Below are 23,494 nucleotides of genomic sequence, written 5' to 3' on the forward strand. Positions count from 1 at the left end.
ACCTTCAGATCATGTTAAATGATTGCTCTTCTTAAGTGCAAATGGATCCTTCAAATGGCAGCAGCCAGTTAGATTTACAGACTAATTCCGTGACCTTGTATCAGCTTACTTTTGTTGGCTGTTGGGTACCAGTTTCTTGTTTCTTGCTGGAGTTGGTCAAGTTATTGTCATGGCTATCTTTTGCAGTGGCACTATGTAAAAGTCCATGACAAGTTGCCCACTTAGTTGGTGTTTTACTAGTAGTCTGTTTTGGTAAATGTTCTTCCTAAAGAATTCCCACTCTACATATCGTTGCAAAATAAAATATTTCTTGCAGTCATGACCGAGGAGTGGTCACTTTGTTTAAAGTTGATGCTTTCACCTTGGATTATTGCCAGTATCCTTTGATACAGGTTCAAGGATCCGTACAGTGTCAATTAGTTGAGGTATAAATAAATTGTCTTAGTATCCTAGTTCCACTGTCAGATGCAGGTGCTGTATAGCTAGCCCCTCACTGGTTTTGCAATGTCATAGTACCTTTATATAGTACTTTCTCACCGTATGTGCTCTGTAATGAATTAAAGTATGATTGCTAACTGTGGACTTGAGGGATTCTGTAACAGGAAATTTAAAGTGGATTGTTAGAATAGTAGTTTACTCTTCATAGCTTCACTACTTTGGATCCTGTGATGACAGGCAATATGTATTCTTCTTTAAGTTGGTGAGTTTTATGGAATAATGGAAGTTCAGTTGCAATAATGTAAGCATGCTACTTCAAGTAACAATAGGAAATGTGACCAAGGGTTTTTAAAATGTTATGTACAGGGATTTTCAGTGACCTTGTAGTGGTTTGACCCTGGCTGGATGCCAGGTGCCCACCAAAGCTGCTCTATCACTCACCTCCTCAATTGGACAGGGGAGAGAAAATATAACGAATGGCTCATGGGTCGAGATAAAGACAGGGAGAGATCACTCAGCAATTACCATCACAGGCAAAACAGACTCAATTTGGGGAAATTATTTTATTTTTTATTCATTCATTCATTCAAATCAGAGTAGGTTAATGAGAACTAAAAATAAAAACTTAAAAACACCTTCCCCCCGCCCCTTCTTCCTTCTTGAGGTCAACTTCACTCCCGATTTCTCTGCCTTTTCCCCCCAAGCAGCACAGGGGAATGGGAATAGGGGTTATGGTCAGTTCATCACACGTTGTCTCTGCTGCTCCTTCCTCCTCACGCTCATTCCCTGCTCCAGTGTGGGGTCCCTCCCACAGGGTGCAGTGCTTCAGGAGCAGCCGGCTCCAGCACGGGTCCCCCGCAGGGTCCCAAGTCCTGCCAGCAGACCTGTTTCAGCATGGGCTCTTCTCTCCGTGGGTCCACAAGTCCTGACAGTGAACCTGCTTCAGCGTGGGCTTCCAGCAGGTCACAGCCTGCTTCAGGCCCATCCACCTGCTCCAGCGTGGGGTCCTGCATGGGCTGTGGGTGGATCTGCTACACGGTTCATCTGCATGGGCTGAGGGGGACAGCATGTCTCAACATGGGCTTCACCACGGGCTGCAGGGGTATCTCTGCTCCAGCACCTGGAGCACCTCCTGCACTGACCTCGGTGTCTGCAGAGTTGTTTCCCTCACATAGTCTCACTCCTCTCTCTGGCTGCCATTCTGTTGCACATTCCCCTGCCCCATCTTAAATACGTTTATCCCAGAGGCTCTACCACTGTACCTGATTAGCTCATCCTTGGCCAGCAGCGGGTCTGTCTTGGAGCCGGCTGGCATATTGCCTCCATTGAGCTTGGGGGAAGCTTCTGAAGCTTCTAGCAACTTCTCACAGAAGCCACCCGTGTAGCCCCTCTCCTACCAAACCTTGCCACGCAAACCCACTACAGCTTGTTCCCGGTCAGTACTGAAATAGCTACAGTAAACAAGTTGTTAACAGGCAGAGCAAGGAGTGTTTGTTTTGTGGGGAAGCTGCTCTCAGAGGATACTTTTGCAGGTGATAACAAAATTCCTTTCATCATTTCAGGATTTCACAACTACTTTGAAGGTGGTGGGGTCTTGTGCTGTAAAAATGGCAATTTTTTCCATTGCAGTCATGTAAGGTGTTATAAGCCTGGTTAATACAGTCACTGTAAATTCTCACTTTTTAAGGAAAAGAAATGCAGTTTTGTATAAAAGATGTCTGCATATTTATTAATGACCGTGAATCTTAAGTTGAAGGTCATCTGTAATAATGTTATGCTTGTTGTCTTGCTAGCCTTTGTTTATTAGATATTCATGAATTTTCTTGCTAAATAATAGGCAAAATCTGGTAGTCAGATCTGATGCTCCTCTGTAGCTTTAGGAGAGAGTTATTTTATAGTGTCAGAAGAAAGAAGGCCTATTACAGAATGTTATCTTTAAGCAAGAGTTGTGGGGTTTTTTGTTTGTTGGGTTTTGGTGTGGTGTTTGGTTTTTTTTAGAGAAAAACACTTCAAAACAAAGTATCGTCAGATTTCCGGGGGGACAGGGACATAAAAAAAAAGAAAAGAAAACCTCCAAACAAACAAAACCCCCAAAAAACTTGATCATGTTAAATATCCCAGTAATTTTACAAGTGTGGCAGTCTTATTAGATAGCTTGATCCTAATTCCTGAATGATAAGTACATGTAATTGCAGCTGCATTCTCACTGTCTGTTTGCCACCCTTAGAGATCCATCTTTTTTTTTTTAATTTATTTTTTCCCTTTTCCTAGTATTTTTTCTACTTATTTGAAAAGGAAATAAAATGCATATGGAAAAACTCAATTTATGCAACATACAAATCTCAATATTATTTAAAACTATCAATAATATGTTGTTATCTAAAGAAGTACAGCATGAAGGGTAACTAAGCATAAAGAACTCTTGAAGAAAAACTGGAAAAAATGAAAAGGTTTTATTTATGAGTAAAAACCTTAAGAGCTGAGGGGCTTTCTTGTACCACATGCTCACAATTCTAAATAAACCTCAGTTGTACAGAAAACCCATCTTTCTTTTATTTTTGCTGGTTTGTTAATTCTCTTTGTACTTTGTGCTTATCTGTGATAGTGGCGAGCTCTGCCGATACCCCATACAAGTATATACTGCAATAGTTATTTCACACTCTCTGGTCTAATTTTCAATTCATCCACCTATAGTTCCTATTATTATTGTAGATGTATTAAGAAATATCTTTTTGTATATGTGTATATGTTATATACTGTTTATATATTTATAAACATAATTTTGTACAGTACTTACCTCTGATTCTGTTTTATGATCTTAGTTGTCTTCTAATACAAACACTTGTGCAAATTCTGTGGTGCATTTCCCCTAAGGGCAGGATATCTGTGTTTATTCTGCAAGTGGGCTTGTGCACCTTTCTGCCTGTGTGTTATTTAAAAAGAAAAATACTGAAGCAGTCTTCCCAAGTGGAGTTTTATTGCTAGTCCATTATTGGAGCTTTAGATTGCATTCAGATATAAAGGAAAAGTTTTATTCATTTCAGTCTAATTTATTATGCAAAATTTAGTTATATATGAATGACATTTGAAATGTGTTCATAAGCTATGAAGCAGAAAAGTCCAGTGAAGAGTTCTCAATAAATTAGTAAATGAAATCTTTAGGACTTACAGTACTATACCATGGTCATATATGAACAGCTTTTCCAGAGACCTGAAGGAAAAAAAAAATGATGCAATAACTTAAAATAAACATTTCACTGTAGCAGTTTCAGTGTCGAAATATTTGTGTTACTTCCCATAGCGTACATTCAAAATGCAATTTCTTTTAAGTGTGGGACTGCTTTCTGATTAGAATAAGGTAGAAGTGTGTATGTTTTGTATGTTGGGATTCTAATGGACTAGCAGACATTTGCTGTGACACTAACACGTTAATTTATGCTCTGTAAAGGAACAAGATGCACTGGTAATAAAATGTGCAGATTGCACATTTAATGTAGTATAAGAAGCAAACACTCTCCAAATAACTTTTTTTGCTAGTTCATACTGTGAAGTTATGGGAGCTGTAGGACTGAAGAATAAAGAAGTGGTGTAATACTGCCCATCAACAAAAATAATTACTTTAAAGGCTCTAATTTTCTCTTCTTAGTATACTCTTTACTCTGACGCTTCTCACAACATCCGTAATTTATTTGAATGAACCCATTTCTTATTAATGAAAACATCTGTTTCGAACCAGAGAATGGGGAAGTATTTGTAACCTTGACTCTCAAAATAAACCAGAAGGATAGCTTAAGTTTAAGACCCTTTGGGAGTTTCATACATCTTATGATTTCTTATACCATAGCATGAGTGCAAATGAGAAAAAGCTCTGGCTTAGTATTAAGTCATTTCATGTAATAGTTTGACATGCCCCTCTTTTTCAGAATAAAATGCTTTATGACACACTGATACTGCTTTTATTTGCCTTTACCGCAAGTTTCAACTGATTGTAATCACAGAAATTACTTGACCAGAAGCTGAAGGGTTGTTCCCTGCTTAGTTACAGACCCCATACAGTTAAGCAAAAGTGTGGACTCACTATTTCCTTAGGTGTTTTGTTGGATATTGATGGCTAAAGTAAACTAAATACTGGAATTGTGACGGATTTTTTGTGTCACTGCATCAGGAGTATTTTGGGTGATGGAAGAGGCTGGATATTTTAAATATTTGTTAGTTGGATGAATATATTGGGAAGGCTTTTTCTGATTGCTTACCCTAACCTGGTAACAGTAACTGCACAAATGTACCAGGGAGTTTTAGTCCTGTTCACAAGATGTGATTTTGCATTGCACCTCTGGTTTTATGGGTTAGAATCAGAAGCTGTAAAGGCAGTGGCTTTCGTTATCAATGCTACTTTACGAGTACAAATGGACAAAAGATTGTCTTGCAGAAGATCTTCTGAAGTCTGGAAACAAATCTGGCTTCTTGCCTTTCTTTTAGTCTAAACTATTTGAATTTACTGTCTATATGTAGTGTATGAAATGTTTGTCTATATATGCACATTTTCATTGTTTTGCTTACAAAGAACTCCTAAGTAAAAAAAACAAAACCAACACTCTTACTGTTCACATCTCGTGCATGAAAGCCCTGCCTGAGATTTTCTTCTCCTGCTGAGACACTGGGTGCAGCCCCCTTAAACTCAACAAAGCAAAAGGGTTTTGGGGCTAGGAGCCTGGCAGTGTTGCTGCTTACTACTAGCAGCTTCTTTACTGTGCCGTAGTGGTTTGTTGGATGTATTTCACATATTTTACTGATAGATCTTGCGTCTATCGGTATTCCCAGGCAGGAAATGGCTCATTTTCACATTATTTTGGTGCTGACTCCATCTTGTACCTAACACCAGGATATTTTTTTAAAAAAAATAATAATTAGCCACTAAAAAAAAACAAAACCCAAACCTGAAGGCAGTGGAGAAAGGGAGATAATGTTGACAAAGTGTTTTCTGGAAAAACTGAGAAAGTTTGTTTCCAATAAACTGTGTACCTGTGAAGTTTCTGTAAAAAGTTACAAAGTTGCATTGCACTAAGTAGGAAAGGGTAACGTGGGTTTGATGGATTTTTGCTCAGGCATTGTGCATTTTCACACAGATTTTGCTAGCGCACTGAAAGTCTCAGTAAAAACGAAGGAAAAAATTAAATGAAAGTATTTTGCATGCATCTCTAGTTAAATAGAAATTTATGGAAATTATGATTAATGTCTTGCCAACTCTGGTTCTGTTTTTCCTTCGTTTGAGACTATTAGGAGAGGTCATTGTTCTGTCAACAGAATTACATTCTGATTTTAGTCAGAATAAAGCCTCTCTTTCAAAACTTGCCAGGGTCCTGTGTGTGTATTTTTGTTTTGTTTTATTTGTTAAGCAGTTAAGGCTTAACTGGATTTATTCAGACACAGGTCTCCTGTAGTCGTTGCCAGCTTTAAGTGTGCTTGGGGGGAGATCAAGGTGATCTGCAAGTTATTTGTGTTAACAAGAAGCCTGGTTAACAGAAGCCAAATGCTGTCCACCGATACACAGAGCAAATATAATAAAGCTCATCCAGTATGTCATTAGAAACGTGTTTGTACCAGGTAAATACTGGACCACAAATGATAAAGTGGTATTTCAGAAATCTGTTCATAATTTAGGTCAAATTTATTGTATCAACTATGTTACTGAATAGGTCTTGTGTTGCTGTTGACACCACATTACTAAAGCAACTGTTAACAATTTGCTGTAGTGTAAGTAGTACAACTTAGTTAGGGTTAGTATCTCTTGAGTGCTTGAGATCAGCAGACTCAACATTTCCCTCAAGTATTCTTGACTGCAGTGAAAAAGTGGTTAAAAAGGGGGGATTGGAGACATTCTGAGGTGCCACATAACTGAGCAGGCTAAGACTTTTTGGAAAGTTAATTTTTGCAATCTGAGTAAAAGTTTGTTCTGAACACGTGCTCCTGGATTCATGGAGGCAAAGAGCATTTAACTGCCATGGCAGGTTTTACTGCCGTGTGACAGGTCTGAACGGTTTCACTAGTATGCTTGTTGGGAAATGCTGTCACTGAGTGACCATTTTTGACAGGCTTTTATGGTCTCTTTGAAGTTGGAGAATTTATCGATAGGTTGCAGAAGTGAATAGTTTTCCACAAAAAAAAAAAAAAAAAAAAGGAAAGAAAAAGAAAAAAGCCCACCTTGGTCAATGTGCTCTTAAACTTGCAGCTTTGAGAGACACAATGCAGCAGTAGTACTTACCATACTATCACTAAGGGAGTGTCAGGACTTTTATCTACATCATTTTGAAAAAATGTTGTTTCTTTGGAAATGCTTTTTGTGGGTGACACTGAGCTAATGCAGTCTAAGTATTTGCAGCTGTCTAGCAAAAAAACCCAAAACAAAACAGTGTCTGAGAATTTTTAACTTGCTGGATTTAAATATATATCATAGTATCGCTGTTTTGTAACTCTACGCTTCCTTTTTAAATGCATTTTATAGATTGCTCACTGTGTATAATATTGAGCCTACCCATTATTTTTGCTCTGCTCCTTGAAGATGGAGTTGCTTCTACTTCTGGTACGTGTGCACAGCACTGCCTTGGATGCAATCTCATGTAAAACACAATCATTGTAGCCACTTGACATTTGCAGGCAATGTGAAATTTTAATTTATTTTCTGTACTGGTTATTTATAGGCTGTTGGTTCCCAAAACACCTCCAGCTGTGAGCTCCCCTTCTGTTAGGACTGTGGCATCAGTAGAGGCGTGAAGAGCTGGGTGTTTTCTGGGGTGGTGGCTCCAGTTATAATCGCTGCAGCTGTCTGATTGTGGCTGGTGCAGAATCCCAAGTGCTTGAAGCTTTCTTGACTGCACAAACACACTAATAATATCCAGGAGCCCAACTTGGGTGCAACTATGTGCATGATAACTAGTGAGGCCTGAGTAGGACATCTTCCTGAGTCCAGTAAACCCATCCCTGACAAAAAGCATCCCACCAGTTTCTCAGAGCTGTGTTATGGAGGTTGATGACTTCTTGTCTGCTGCCTCTCTCCTCCTCCTTGGCTTTAAGCTTGTTCTTCTCCGAGCTGGACTTCTGGCTGACTCTTCCACAGCAGCAGTTACAGCTTAATTTGTCTGGCAAATCACTTAAATCCTAAATCACCATTTAGGGACTGTTTGACTACAGTGCTTCCCAATCCCAGTGAGTCATGTTGGCAACCTGTGTTTCTAACACATCATCATCCACAAATTTTTATGGACTGCTGTGTTTTCTTCTCTGTCATGACATAATAATGAGCAACCGAATACAGATCTATTTATGTGTTTGCCTAATGAATAAATTCTGCCTATGTAATATTTTTTTAGATGTATTTAGAAATACCAAAAAGTGATGTGCTTAATCTTCAGCTGTCTCTTTAAAGGGAAGAGGTGCCTTTGCATTGTGAGAGTAACTGGTTGTTAAGCAAAGCAAAATCCACTTGGCCGGGAGGGGTGTTCCCCAGGGGCATCCAGTGGCAGAATTGCTGGATTGAAACCCATTGGTGTAGCTGGTAGGAACTGAGATTAATGCTCTAATCTGTGGGGTATCAGGAAGTGTGGTTTTGGGAAAAAACCCTCAAGGAAGGATTTGCACTTAGAAAAGAGTATTTCCCCTCAGACCTGATTGTGCTTTGGAGGCAAGGTGAGCCTGAGGATGGCATCTCTCAAAGACATGGTATTTGGACTATGGGGGCAGTTTGGAGACTTAGTATAACTTGGGACTTGCTGACCAAAAAAAGGGGGTGGGGGGTGGGGAATGGGGGGAGAATGAGAACTTTGAAGCCAGATCATTTGTGCGAAGCTTTAATGTAATGTACCAGTTTACTTCCCATATCTATCTCCATGGTCATAAATCAGTGAGCAACTTTTAATATCAATGTTGGAGTAAGTGAAGGAAGGAGGAACCCGCCCCCGCCTCGCCCCCCCCGCCCCCCCAAACCCCCATCAAGCAAGTGATGCAAAGGCAATCCCTCACCAGCTCCCCACTGCTAACATGGAACCATAGCTGTCTGCACTAGGTTTCCCAAAACCTACTGGTGGGTTTTTACAAAACAGCAGCGAGAAGTATTGTTTCTAGAGAAGTGTAACATTTCCTTATACTTGTAGTACATGCCTTAGTTCTTCCCTCATTGGAAGTTTGTTCGTTTATGCATTTGTATGTGCTTTGTGTGAACTATTTTTAAAATTATGCTGTGTGCTGTGTACTGATAGATGCAGTGGTAAACTGTGGGTGCTCTTGAATGGCGGGGGAAACAAGACCTTTGTGTAGTTCTGAAAAATGTTTATTGTTCTTCAACAACCCATAACTTCTAAGGCATTGTAAATCTGAAGTAAAAACATGAAGGCTACTCTTTGTGCTGTATGAGATGTACAAATAATCAGAATGATGATACCTCTGGCAGTGGTTTTTGGGTTACTTTTCTTATGCTGAGGGGGAGGTTTTGTATAAAATTGGATGATTAGCTTGAGCAAATGGGTGATGTATGAAATCTTGGTTTTGATAGATTTCCAGAAGAAGCAGCCAGATGATGACTCTACTCCCAGCACAAGCAACAGCCAGTCAGATTTGTTCTCTGGAGAAACGAACAGTGACAACAGCAATACCTCTCTAACCACGCAGGCCGCTAACTCCAACCAGCAACTTTTGACAGAACTGAATGTAACTTCACCGAGCAAAGAGGAATGTAAGTGCACAAGTCCTAAGTGACAGCAAAGGAGGCTTAAACATTTTGCTTTGTTCTCAGGCTTGTGTTGCCCTGACTCCCTTTGGAAGTAAATGGCCTGGTATTTGGGGTGAAGAGAAGGGTTAGAAATTATTCACAAAATAGGCATTGATGGCTTTAACCAAAGGACAAATTGAAAGGGGTTGCAGGAGTTTCTAACTATACAGCTGTTTGAACTGCAGTACACGATTTAATAACGATTTTGTGGCATGCTCATTTTGAGAAACTCCTCGCTTTACTGGTAAATAAATACATATATTCTAGGATAAACACCAGTATCTTGTGAAATTTGACTTTAAAACCTTTTTTTTTTTAATTATTGCAATTGCACATAGCAGTGACTGTAATGCATGTTTGTCTAGACTGCTGCTAGGTTACTTGCATAAAACCCAAGTTTCATGTGGTAATCCATCTCTTCTTTCATGACCCATCTTTCTTCTTTATTGAACTCTGTCAGGCAAATATTCTCCCTGAAGGTAAGCTAAGATGTTAAAAACTGGCAAACACGGCGAGATAAAGTTGTCTTTTAAATTATTCTAAACCGCTATGTAAGTTTATCCTATGTGTAATATATTGAATTTTAAAATCTGCATTCTACAACTTAAGCTCAAATGTGTAATTTGTCGTTTCATTTTCCACCAAATGTAGTTTTATTTTTAGAAGGTGGTCTATGGAGAGAATCCCTCTTGAGCTGAGTTTACGTTGTGGTTGGTAAATAGATGTACACACTGCAAGAAAAACATGCTTATTTTTTAGTAGGAAATCTGCAAGAGCTACTCTGGTTCTTCAACCTCGAGGCAACTGCTGGAAATAGCAATGCTGACAAAGCACTAGAACTAAAAAAACCTTTAGTGTGCTGCACTTGTTTTCAGTTGTGTTAACTGTTTGCTTAGGATGCTTTGGCTGAATTACTGAAGTATTTATTCTGTTTACAGGTATGTAGACTTTGCATATATATTCTTTTTACTTACCTAGATTGGCTGTGGACAAAGACAGAGTGTTGTTTTGGGATTGTGGTAGTCTGTTAGGCTACTAATATAAAATTTTTAAATGAAGTTATTGTTTTCTATCTCTCTGTGAGAATATTGTCAGAAATACAGCAGGGTTCAAATGTGAATGTTCTGATAAGAGTTCTTCTAACAATAGTAAATGTGCCATATAATCCTCGTCTCTCCTTAGTGTACACGGCTGCTGCTGACCACCCATCATCTCTTCCTTCTGTCCAGCGCTTCTTCAGGGGAAGCCCGTAGTTTGCTGTAAAAACAAGGCCTTAAAACAACCTTCTTAGAGAATTCAGCAAAACATTATACTTCAGCAATACATGTGAGCGTTTACAGGGGCTTCAGCACCTCTGCTGGCCTATTAGCCAGGATCTACAGCGTTACCGGTGCTTTCTGCAGTGCTTACTGGGTCAGGTTATCTGAAAATTTGTTCAGTTAAGAATTAAATTGTGTTAACAACAAAGTGTTTCTGCTGTGACTGAGAAGGACTTGGGGGTAAGTGAGGTGGTGATTACAGGGATGGGAAGGAAGGAAGGAAATTAAATAGTGTCCTTCATCCTGAATTGCTGTGAGCTTGTGAACGTATACTGAAGGTGATGGATATTAAGGCAGCACAGCTTGCAGAGCATTTGAAAATATTACCTATAAAAAAAATTCTTTATGACTTCCTGCTGGGGTGATTTTAAGTGAAATACAGTGGAGAGATTTGTTTACAGCTTGAACGCTCTCTGTCTTCTCTCACATCCCCACTATCTCTTTAATGAAGCTTAATATCTTTTATCAGAAAATTATACACAGATGGAGATTTTCTGATTGTAATGGCCTTAGTGTGGAAGATTCTTTCCTGTAATGAAGAGTTCCCAAACTTTCAATGTCTTTCTGATTTTGAGGTTGTCTTTTTTTCTGTGCAATATTTATTTTGCAGCAAGTTCCATAAAGCATGCACTGCTCTCATTACAACGGTATTCTTCAAACACTGATATTGTGCAGTGCCATGCGATGATGTACAGATGTGCTGTTCTGAATAGGACTGTGGTAATTCACCAGAAATCAATATATGGGACCCTATCAAAGTACAGAAAAACTGGGGTATGCGGGAAGGATTCTTATGGTGGATTCCACTCCCCTCTCTTTCTTTTCAAGCTTTTGAGGACAGTCTCACCTCAAGGTATCTGCCCTAGTACTTGAGTCCATAGGGTAAGCGGATTGGACAGAATTGCAGCAAGTCATTTAGGCAATTAACAAATTCCATTCTTGTTATGACAACTGAAGAGAACCATAGAAAGCCCGTGTGGTAAGATTCATATTCTATGTCAAAGAAAGGGAGGGTGTGCTTTGTATTTGACTTTAAGTAGCCGTTTCCTTTTTTTAACACAGAATAAATGATACATGAGAAAAGTTCCTTGGACTGGATTTTTCAAGAGTTCAGTTTGGCAATGCGCAAGTATTTCTGCCTTTGTTTGTTAACTGTTTTGATTTTATGTGAGAGTTGCATTTGCATTCCTGTCTTGTATACACAACTAGCTTGTAGTGACTTTCCATCTCCCGCCACCCTCAGACCTGAACAATCACCAACCCCAGTGGCTTCTTTGCTGATTAATAACTCTCCCCCTAGTAGAAGAAAGTTAGTTCTCAGTCTTACAGTTAAAATGAGCAAAAATGTGTTAAAGATTTATGCCCAGGGATAGTGACTCAAGCTTCAGGACTTTTTTTTTTTCCCCTCCTTCACCTGTGTTTTGTTTTTATGAAGTATGACTTGTCACCAATTTCAAAAAAATGCTGTTGCAATTTAGAGGGGCATTAACATTCTAAAGAATTCTATTACTTTTTTCCTCCACATATGCTTTTTGAGTTGCTGTTTTCTATCCAGAGCCTTCAGGTCTCATCAGTTGCAGTAAGTGTTCTGAAATAAACTTTTGCAGGCAAGGAGTATGTTGATATTAGTATAGCTTTTCTAGATCTAGATTTGCATGAATTTTAATGATCTGTTTCTTAACAGATGGTTAGATCAGTCCAACTTTTGTTCTGCTGCTGCTTTATGTGCAGATGTTTCTCTTTTCAAGTTCTTGTATAGTTTACATCTATTATAATTTTTCCTTTTCATCTTCTCTCTTCATTTCGGAGGTCCTACTGGTAGTTTTTTCAGTGTCAGTCACCATATGAGCTGGTTGCTCTGTCAAAGATTTCTTTTTCTTACTGAGTGGGCAGGGGTTTTGTGTATTTTTAACAGACAGGAAAAAACAGATTTGACAATGGCCTTCACTTCTTTCTTTCCCTACCTCCAGCCACTAGCACTCTTTAAAAAAACTATCTTGTTAAGGAAGGTTCTGTGTATTTTGGTAAAGAAAAGGTCACGCTGCGCATGGAATAATTTTGCTTAGTTTCAGGCCTTCGTTGCTTTCTTTGGGGCTGTCACATTTTTCTGTGTGAGTGGACCTAAAGCTGGCGCTGTGCAGGTTTAAAACTAACTGTGTTGTTATGCGAGAGGAGAAATGTCAATGTGAACAACTCTGATGCTGGCAGCTGGATCAGATTTGATATTTCAGTAGTTCTTAGCTTTGCTTGGCATGATTTTATTTTAATTATGTGCTTAACTCTTACTGGCCTCCTTGAGATAGCAACAATCACAATTGAAGAAGGACAAAAGGAATATCTGATGTTTCTAGAAGAGTTGAGCGCTCTACATTTCTACGTGGAAGACTTTATAAGAAGAAACGTAAAGATCTGAGATATTGCTGTAAATGTCAAAAAAAAATACTGGCAATTTCAGCCCAGAAAGACGGGGATGATTACTGACCATACCTTACCTCTACATATGCTGAATTTTAAAGGCCCAAATATGAATTTTTAGGACTGAATGTCTGTAAGTTTTGGCTAGTTACTGCATACCCTCCAGAATTTGAACCACTGCATGTCAAGCTAAGTGCTTAAAACATCATTAGTTCATCTCAAACACTTAAATTTGCAAGACAGGTTTGAAAAATTCTTTAAAACATTATTTTATTAAGTATTTGCCTGCATTGCAAGCCCTGAAATACCCCTGATTGTGAAGTTATTTTGGTGAAATTACTTTATGTTCATGAAATGTGCTGCATCTGAGACACATGCACCAGGCCTCTGTAAAGGGTCTCTGGCAGAAAGGTGAGAGACTGTTTTTTCTACTGCACCTATTGGATATTTATACTCTGAACTCCGTGGCTTGATGAAGCATGACTGTGTAAAAAGCTACATAGGCTATAGTACTAGAAACATAATTGTATTTTTTCTAATTTGGGGATTTAAAAAAATAATTACAGTTTTTTCAACATAACCTTATGAAAATTGGATAAACAAGGGCACTTTTCTTTCTGCTTTTGTTGAACGGCCTTCTCTCTGACACTATGCAAAAGCTTTCTACCAGTATAGAAAGACTTCACAGTTTTTGCGTTTTGCCTGGGTTTGTCAGCAGGGTCAGAGATGACAGCTTTCTTATGTATGCTCTGAAAATATTTTGTATTTTGGATTATTATTGTGATATCCTTAATTGCATTTTGTGCCTTTTAAGTAAGGACAGTGATTTTTAAAATGACAATTGCTCTTAGATGCTATCCATTTCGAAATGTCCTGGCTTTGAGAATTCAGTTGCTCATTGCCGTAGGAGTCAGTTTTGTACATCCTGTCTTTTTTTCTTTTTTCCTAATTCTGGCTATGGTGAACTTTGTTTTCTGACTCATCTCTGACTAAAAGTTATATGCATACCCACTTCTATAAAGTATTACATTTTCAAAAAGACCTAGCTACTTGCCTGTTTTTGTCTTGCTTGTAACAGATGGTTGTAGAAAATAATTTGCTTTGTTGCTGACCTGAGCTATTCTGATACTGAATTGTACATTTTTCTCTGATCCAAAAGAATACAGTAACTTTTCAAATTATGGTGAGCTACAGAACTAGCCTAGCTGACCTGCATGATTTAGTACTGCAATTAAACTTGTACCCAAACATAGCTGGTAAAGCTGCAGCTAGGTCATGGTGATGATGAATAACTAATTATCCTTATCAACTCACAATATTGTCATGTGTTCTTTCTTCTTGTACTCAATTTTGTATGTCTTGTATCAGAGCAAGAGGGGACACACCTCTAGTCTAGTATAGAACATACACCTGGCTGGTTTTTGATATTACAGGCACCTCTGGAATTCTGTGCCACAGAATAATAACTAGTTATTTTCTCAGGCTTTTAATTTTATTGAGTTAGGTAATAGCAAAAGGTGTTTTGAATTGTAATGAATTTTTTTTTAGTCTTGTTTTCATTAGATGATATGTACATATAGGCTTTTGGTACTGTTTTTAATGTTAAAATTAATAGTGATTCAGTTTTTCGTTTGGATTATCATCAGAATTGGATTTTCTTGAATATTAATCACAAAATATGTATTTATTTTTTAGTATTGATGCAAACACTTTTTATCTGGGAATTTGAAAGAATGCTTTGAAATATCAAACCATATTGAATTGTGGGCTATTTGAGTTGTCACTTGAGAAGTGCCTCTAGAATTAGATGCCAGTACAAAACATAGGCAGTTAGGAATTTGAACAAGACAGTGACTGGTAGAAGTGTTGCCTTCCTTGTCTTATGATGGTGTGAGGATCTTTCTTTAAGTTTCAATCTAATCCCTAAAGTCCCAGTTTCATTAAAGAACATTTCTGGTTCTTGTAACATCTTAAGCAAAGATCCGGCACATAGATTTATTAAATGAACACTTCTTTCCACGTCTGTGGCATGGTAATTTTGAAACATAATAAAGACCAGCAGAATAGTACCACTGTTAATTGTTCCCTCTGATTTATAGTCACTTCACACTGCAGAGTAGACAGTGTATCCTAGGGTCCCGTTTATTAAAGTGAAAGGACCCCATGGAACATGAAACAGAAACACAGTCACATTAGAAAAATGTGAGTTTAAGTTGCACAGCTATCAAGGTTATGTAAAAATTATTTATAAAAATATAATTTAGCTGCTGGTTTCAAAAGCAGATTTTTACACTTCAACTTACATCTGGAAAGCAGGAAAGTATCATGTCAATTTTACAAATAAGGAAATATAAGTGAGATGACAGCATGGAAAAAAAGTGGAATCTGATTCCTGTTTCAGTTTACTTCATCACAGTTGTTAAATTTACCAGCCATTCAGCAGCAGCGAAGTAGTCCAGGTTTCACTTCTTTCTCCAAAAGCTTGATGTAGGTAAAATACCACAAAAGTAAATAATGGCAGATTTGTCAAACTAGATTCTAAAAAGTATGCAATGGTGTGTGCTATAATCCTCTTATCTTTTTAGTAATTACATCACTTAAATTATCATGCAGCTTACCAATTCTGCAGCAAATAAGCAGTTCTTAAGTGCTGTAAAGTTCTATTTTTCTTTTTTCTTTAAAGAGATTGTATCCTGTCTGTGCAGACTGAATGTAAAGATTTATGTTCCTCTCTGTTTATGTATTGGTGTTTGTAATCAATGACTGTTTTCAAACTCAGTTGTGTAGATTAATTAGATTATGTCTCTACCAATTCAAGAAATGCATAACTAGATTACTGGTTTGGACAGGTTTCCAAAGGTGAGTTCTTTCCTGTATTGCAAATAGCCCTGAAATTCTCCCTGTCTTGGCTACAACACCGCTGTCCAAGGAAATTCAGCTCTTACTTGTTACCCTCTTCCAGCCTGTTGCATGGGGGGAGTTGGTGTGCTTTTGCTGGGAAGGAACCATCACAGTACTGAAAGCTCAAAGTGGTGTTTGGGTGTGCTTATGTCATTGTGAGCGAGTGTTATTGAGCATCAGGCTCCTTCACTTACTTTTCGTGTTTGTTCATTATTTGGTTAGCAGTTTTTGTGTTAACTGTAATTGCTTCAGTGTGTTATTTTAATCTTAGGCTTTGTACACTTGTGCCGAGCTTTGTTTCACTCCGTTCTATCTCTTTCACTGCTCAGTAAGTGCTTCCAAGCACTGTTCAAGTATACCTGACACATGTTCTCTGAACTTAGCATGTCCTTGAACAGCAAGGAGAGGGGGTTACCCTAGTGTTGTCCTGCACAGGGCGTTCTGACTGAGTCACTTCACTTTACAAAAACTTCAGGAAGGGGAAACGAGAAGTTACCCTGGCTCAGGGTATGTCCTGCAGGACGGGTGGTGCTTGGCAATTGTTCCCGTCTTTCAGGAGGGGAGGTGGACAATGCAGAAAGGCATTCTAAAAGTCAATTTAAACATATGGAAGTTATAGTAGTAAATAATAACAATATTAATGTATCTACATAAAATTGTACTACTTTGGAGACTTAGCAGAGAAACTGGTTTTGAACAGTTAACCACAGTTAAATTCCCTTTAAATGCTTATTTTTGGGGGAATGAAGATACAGATGTATCCCAAATCATGCTAAATTATAAGCCTACTTATGTGTATAGCTAAGAAGGACTGGTGCTGTACTGTTATCTGACTTCTCTTCTCTTTCATGCAGAAATTTTATAAAAACTGTGGGAAATATACTGCCCTGTTTCAAATAATACAAGGATGCCTGTATTAGCCATTATATATACCAAAAGATTCAACATAGTAACTTCCAAGTAGAATTGCACAGTCAAACCTGTACTACCTAGTATTGAATTATGCATGACATTTTTAACGGAGGAACAAAAACAGTAGCAGAAGGAAGTGCTGCAAAGGGTGTGCTGCCTTTGCTGGTTATTAGGCACAGGTATACATGCATGCAAATACCAAGATATTCTTGTGGAACTCTGGTGCTGTGCTATACAAATGAAAACTATATGAAAGTAATACCTAATGAGGGAAGATTAAATAAAAGAAAAACTCTGATACAGGGAAGTGCAGAATACATACCAATGTCCTCTACTTTAGAGTGGGGAAATAAAGATCTCATATTAAATTGGATGCTGGAAGTACCAGGATGCTGGAAGTACCAACTAGTGTAAATATTTACAGTACAATAATTGCAAGGATTACTCTTGTTTGATAGTCCACGGTGATGATGCCTGTCAATGTCTATTCAGTGAAAACTGGGAGAATGTAACTACAATTATTTAAAGAAGAGCCGCTTCATCTTCGGAGGCAGCTGTGGTCTAAAGTCAGTTCAATGAAATTCCATACTCTGTTGTATATCTCCTGATACATTCCATGTCCTTTTGTATATATTGTTTACACAAAGTCTTTATTGAAACCAAATACTATATACTTGGTCTTTGAAAACTGAGACTGACTTAACAGACCTGCTGTGTGATTTTTTGAATATCCAAAAGGTTTCAATAGAAAACTTGGTGAGGGTTCTGTTGTAATACTGATTTTCTTCCCAAACGTGCCAAACCCTGGACTAGGCATTTTTTGAGCCCTTTACTATAGTATTACTGACACAGATCAAGAGGATATTTTCGTTTTTTATATTTGAGCTTAGAAAAAGGTTGTAAAAGATGATTTGAGCTTACTTGACCATTCCTGGTTATTGCAAAATATTTTTTGCTTGCTAGTGCTCTCAAGCCTGGACCAGCACAAACATGGTGATACTGGGATGCTTGATCCGTCCATCCAGTGTGCTTTCCTGTTGGCGCAGAGAAGGCACCCACCCCAGCTGCCCTGTCCCCCTCGCTGCAAAATCAAGCTTGGCTCTTCTCATGTGCAGACTTGACTCTGCAGCAAGGTCCCCACCAGTCCCCTCCACTTAGCTGTGGAGTTCAGCCATTTCTCACCAACTCCCTCCTTGCAGCCTGCAAAATCCAACCATCCCTTGCAACAACTGTAACTTCTGCCCTGCTGAGTGGCCCAAATACCAGCTCATTGGCCTTTCTGACTACCCCTCTACAGATTACCTGTTCCATGGTTACAAACTAGTGTATGTTGCCTGAGGGACTTTTTAGGAGAACAGGAAAACTCAGGAAGTTTATCAGTCCTTCTCTGGAAAACTGAAAACACTTGCTCCCAAGTGTATTTCATTGAAATCAAAAGCACCAAAATAATTCCCTCACATCATTCCTTTCCAATTGCAGAAGCTTCTTTTCTTTTTTCATAGTGTTACAATGCTATGAGTTTTACAGGGTAGACAAATTTACCCAAGACCTGATACTTATTAAAGAAAGAAATGAAAGAACAACTTGAAGGGGGAGCATCTCAGAGAGAAGCAAAAGGGTACAGTTTAATAGCAGAGCAGACTTGAAAATATTTGAGAAGAGAAAAACATTGCCAAAGCCACAATGCTGCTTTCCAGACTGCAAAGGCTGAAAAAAAAATAAGGGAAAAAATATTTTTCAGGGCATAAGACTCTACGTTTAAGGTTATCTTGTCATACTAAGCTCTGTTGCATTGCCAGAATAGTACTAGTATATCACCAGCAGTCCAGTGCAAACTTCATTATTGGTATTTTGATAGCCAAGCTCTACTAGATCTAACTTAATTTCAGACTCTCTAGCATCATCCAATTTATAATATCCAATTAGCAAAGCTATGATGTGTTGTTACCACTGGTAATGCTACTATCAATTTGTTTTGGCATCACTGTATGGAGTTTATTTTTATTTATTTATTTTTACTGCAAGTCGCTGAGTACACTCAATTGGTTGCTATTTTAACAAGATCTCTGGAGAACTCTTCAACGATGATGCATGTTAAGAAAAAAGCCAGAAAGCCATTTACTACCAAGCAGATACCAGATGAGTGGGCAAGAGTCCAGAGTTCAACAAAAAAAAACTTCACCATGGAAAGAGTTTGTTAGCATGTGCTTGTGCCACACTTTGAAAACATAATGAGAACAAGATAAGAGGCAAAGTCGTTATCTCACTGGAGTCAGTGACAAGGTTTCTGCTGACATCAGGGAAGCAATCACTTCATCCCTTGCATTACTTGATAGGATTCTAGTTTTGTTCTGACATAAACAGTACCTTTGTCAACGTTGGAAAAATTGCAATTACAGTGCGTATTTGCCTAAAACTGCCTCTTGAAATATTTATAAAGTATAACATAACTTGTCTTTTTGTCCCAACTTGTCATCTATTTTTTCAGTGCAAGACATATTCGGATTTGACTGGGAAAGAAATACTGAGAATAGTAGACTGCTTCCATATGCGCTTTCCAAAGACAAGTGCTGCTCAGCGTTTTACATTCCTAAGTATAATCTTCATGTGGTTGTAAATGTTAAATGTAAGTGGTATTTTGAGACATATGATCTTCTCTGTTTCCAGGTGGGCCATGCACAGGTACAGCTCATGCCTCGTTAACTGCACCAACCAAAAGATCTTGTGACTCAGGTATGTGTTTTGTGGGGGTCAAGGGATTAGATTTTGTATGATACGTAGCTGTATGGTTATAGTTTAATAATCAAGGGTAGTATATCTGGTGAATGTCCGTATATCAGTATATCACTAAATCTGGTGAATGCCAAATGAAAGTATTGTTGTAGTGCTGTCAGAAATGTATATATTTCTGTGTATATATGTGTATACAAATATATACAAAAGGAGTTGTATGGCAACTAGTTCATCTCAGAGTCCTGTTAAGTGTAATTCCATAAATATACTATGGTTTCAGTTAAGCTTTGTAAACATCAGGCATACAGGAGCAATTGGTTTGATTTAAGTCTAATGATTGTGAATAGTGTTCTGGAAATCCCCCCTTTAAACGCAAAGTATTGAGCAGAAAGAAACCTGGAGTAAATAGACTTTCCTCAGTTGAAGATGCAGTATAGACAGCTGATGTCTGCATTGAGACTAAATTTTACCTGCTCTGGGTCCTTTCGATGACTTTATTTCTAGATGGAGGGGTACATGGATAATCTCTCACAGAGCCAGCATTAGTAGTGATGTGTTAGGTCATTGCCAGGCTGAAGTTGCTGCTTCTGCAGCAGATCTGTCGCAAAGAATCATGTGAGCAGTCATTCAGGCAGGCAGCCAGGTTACCCACATTGACTTAGAGTTTATTCAGACTTTGGTTTTGCATGGATTAAGGAGAGTTCATACGATCCTTTCCACCAGCACCACTGTGGGAGGCCATAACTTCATGTGGAGTGGCAGTGGCGCAGGCATCTAGGTAGCAGTAATGCTTTAGCAGGCTGTGTTTCCAAAATAACTTTTGCCTATATTTTCATTTTATGTGCCAGTTGAGCTGTATTGAGTGTGCAGAAAGCAAGGGTACTCCTATTTGATTAAGGGCTCTTATTCTTTCAGGAGTTCAAGGTAAATTTACTTTGAAGTCATTCTTTCAAAAAGTGTTTCAAGTTACTGTATGTTTAGCTGAACTGTAGTTATTCTACATATGCGTGTTGTTAGCTTGTAGCAAATGTGTGATGATGCAAGTTGGCTTCGTCTGCACTGAAGGAAGGTTAAAGAGAAGGTACGTTGCCTTGCGCTTGGTGCAAGTGCAGACCTCTCAAGTAATGCATGGTAATCTGTGACAATGCTGTGAGTGGTGTTTGCCAAAGAACTCTGTTTGGCACTGGAAGATACAGGATTCAACTTCTCCAGAGTAGGAAGACTGTGGGTTTTCTTTTCTATGTAGCCATGGAGGTGTGCCTAAACAAGACAGAATATTTGCCACTGTATCCCTAGAAAACTAATCTGCTTTGCTCATGGTATTACTAAATTGTATTTTCATCATACGTTAGCTGTTGTAATGTTTAACTCTGGTTTTCATTGCAGCATTATTTAAAAGTTTTCTGTGGTGCTATAGATACTGAAAACCGAGAGAACTACTATGAATATTTTAAAAAATGTGCTTGTGATTAGCAAAAAGGCAAGTAAGTCCACTATTTGGGGTGTCAAATGGTAACAGTAAAAGCTCCTTTAGTATAAAGCAGATGAAGCTACTAGACATGTTGAAATATATCCACTAAATGGTTGGCTAACTTTGCTCAGTAGGTTTGTGCTCATGTTTGGTCCCTACATGCTTTATGTCAATCATGTGGTGTGTTTAGCAAGAAAATAAGGAGATCATCTTAATTTGATGTCACAAATCTCATCTTCACTCAACTAAACCTAATGATTTTATATTACCTCGATTTTTCCCAGTCTTTCAAATTTTTTTTAATGTTATTTGCTCAGTGATCTGCATATTTTGTCCCCAGTAAACCTGTTACTAGGAGTTACAGTTTTCCGCAGAGCTTGACATTTCAGCAAACTTCCATTTTTAAAATAAATTGCCATGTTTTCAAAGTCTGCATTTTGGAATCCAGACAAATATGGGAATTGACAAGAAAACATTGGCTACAAAATATTACTGAGAAATGGTGTGGCATCTTCAGGCATAAGCAGCAGACTATGTGGGTAAATAATTGTTGTGGTTTAACCAGAAATCTAAAGCATAAGCCTATACTAGCTACAGTGAAGAAAAATGAATCTATCCCAGCCAAACCCAGCACATTCTTTCACACTACATTCACTTCAGCTTAGTGTCCTTTCTTAGGAAGCTATTTAAGTGATCAAAGCAATAGTTGTCAATACTATAAATTGTATATAAGCCTCTTTTCTGTAAGTATTCTACATTTCTTCTGCTTTGAAGACCTTTGAAGGAAGAATTTTTGGTGTTGGTGGAATTCATCTGTGTAATTTCCCCCCACACCTTCAAGCATAGTTTTCTCCTGGCGTCTGCCATGTATCAGCACTTGAGACAGAAAATCAGAAATTTGACCTACTTATCTTGTGTGCAGGTTCCTATCAGGAGGATATTACAGAAGACATAAACCTTTCCTATTTTATTAGCATTAATGTAACCATTGAAGAAAGATCAAAACAATAGATCTGCCAAGACACAGGAAAAGTTCTCTTACAAAAAACCCCCCAGTTTTTACCTCATGCCCTTGTCAACTTGTGTGCTGGAGGAGCTTTTCAGATAAAACATTGTATTATGACACCATATAGCAGTTTTTTTCCTCTTCCCATTCACCACAATCATCGCTGTGGTAAAAAGTATTTCTATTCCAAAGTGTGCCCATAGGACAAGGATTATAAAGAAAACAATGAACAAACCCTTGCGATCATTAGTTTGGGTGATGCACCAAAGGTTTTTGAGAGCCAGCAGTCTAAATATTTTGTAGGAAAGAGGATGGGACTGTGTGGCCTACTGTATAGCTTCTTAGGTATTTTGATTTGTTTCTTCATGGTTAGGTAATGTTAGGGTTGATGGCAGATACTACTGTGAGGCTCACTCTAGTCAGCAGGGCATCCAGATCCCGTTTATGTTGGGTGCCTGTGTCATGAAAGTGCAGTACTAAGTGGCATATTACTCTTCTTACTCTGCTGTACAACTTTAATGATGATTTAATATGCAATTCTAAACAGCCAGATTTGAAAATATTTTCATGCAGTTTAAAGAAGCCCAGAAAAAATTGGTGGAACTGTGTGAGTGCGCTCAGTTAACTTTTAATTGTGCAGTAGAGAAAGTAGTAGAAACAGGCAGATAAAATACAGTAATGATGCAATCAATTCATTCATCATATTCGTAAAGTCAGTGAGTTTTTAAGTACTTTATTTCTCAGTAGCAGTTCATCAGATATGTGCATCTTTAATATTTTGTGTAGGTATATGTGCAGATAGCTCACATTTTATGAGGATATCTGTTCTAGATGGGTGTGGTAGTATTTATATTGTACAAGATTACGGTATCTGTCTCATTACTCTTCTGCTTTTTCTGGTTTAAAATCTGAGTGTAGAAGATGCAAGTAACGTTCCACTGCTTGAGCAAAGCAGTTAAGCAGGCGTATGGTCCTTTCTAAGTTTCGGGTTTATTGATGTTCTATGAAGGTGTGTGCTTGATCATAGCAGTGCCAGAAATCTCAATGCGTTGAGGCTGAACCTGTACAGTCACGAGGGCAGCCTTTGGAGAGTTAATAGAAAGGGCAAGTTGTGGAAACAGAAGTACACAAATTTTCAGCCGTGGCCAAAACCAAGAAATCATTTCTTTTGTATGATCATTTTTATTCAGTCTTTGTGTTGAGTAAGGACAAAAAGACCTGGTATACCACTAATTAGATTTTTTCATTTGTTTGTTTGTTTTTACATTGCTTTGAAGTGTTAAGCTCCTGAGCAAAATACGTACAACAGATTGTTGAATGAGGTTTATAACATTAAAACAACTGAGGTATGTTTTTCATTGGTGTTTCAAGGGATTTTTAAGGTGTTCTTTAGTGTTTGACTTCTGGAGGGCATTGTGTTAGGAATCCAGCCTCCTTGGAGCTCTCTCACCAACAGGAAACAGACTTTGAGCAGCAGAATAAATCACCCAGCCTTGGCAATAACAGTGCCCATTAGGGACACTTTTTTTTTCCCACTT

At 38.3% G+C, this 23,494-nt stretch overlaps 1 protein-coding gene across 4 annotated transcripts in view; it reads left to right on the forward strand.

Annotated features, from left to right (window-relative positions):
- ZFAND3 (zinc finger AN1-type containing 3) overlaps positions 1-23,494 on the forward strand; it is a 145,678-nt gene that overhangs the window by 85,584 nt on the left and 36,600 nt on the right. For all 4 annotated transcript variants that reach the window (XM_037405156.1, XM_037405153.1, XM_037405154.1 and 1 more), the window contains 2 exons: positions 8,984-9,163; positions 19,414-19,479. In XM_037405156.1, coding sequence (XP_037261053.1) covers positions 8,984-9,163; positions 19,414-19,479 — 246 coding nt within the window. The remainder of the gene's footprint in view (positions 1-8,983; positions 9,164-19,413; positions 19,480-23,494) is intronic.

This window comes from Falco rusticolus, chromosome 12 (genome assembly GCF_015220075.1).
Source record: "Falco rusticolus isolate bFalRus1 chromosome 12, bFalRus1.pri, whole genome shotgun sequence".
Taxonomy (NCBI): Eukaryota; Metazoa; Chordata; class Aves; order Falconiformes; family Falconidae; genus Falco; species Falco rusticolus.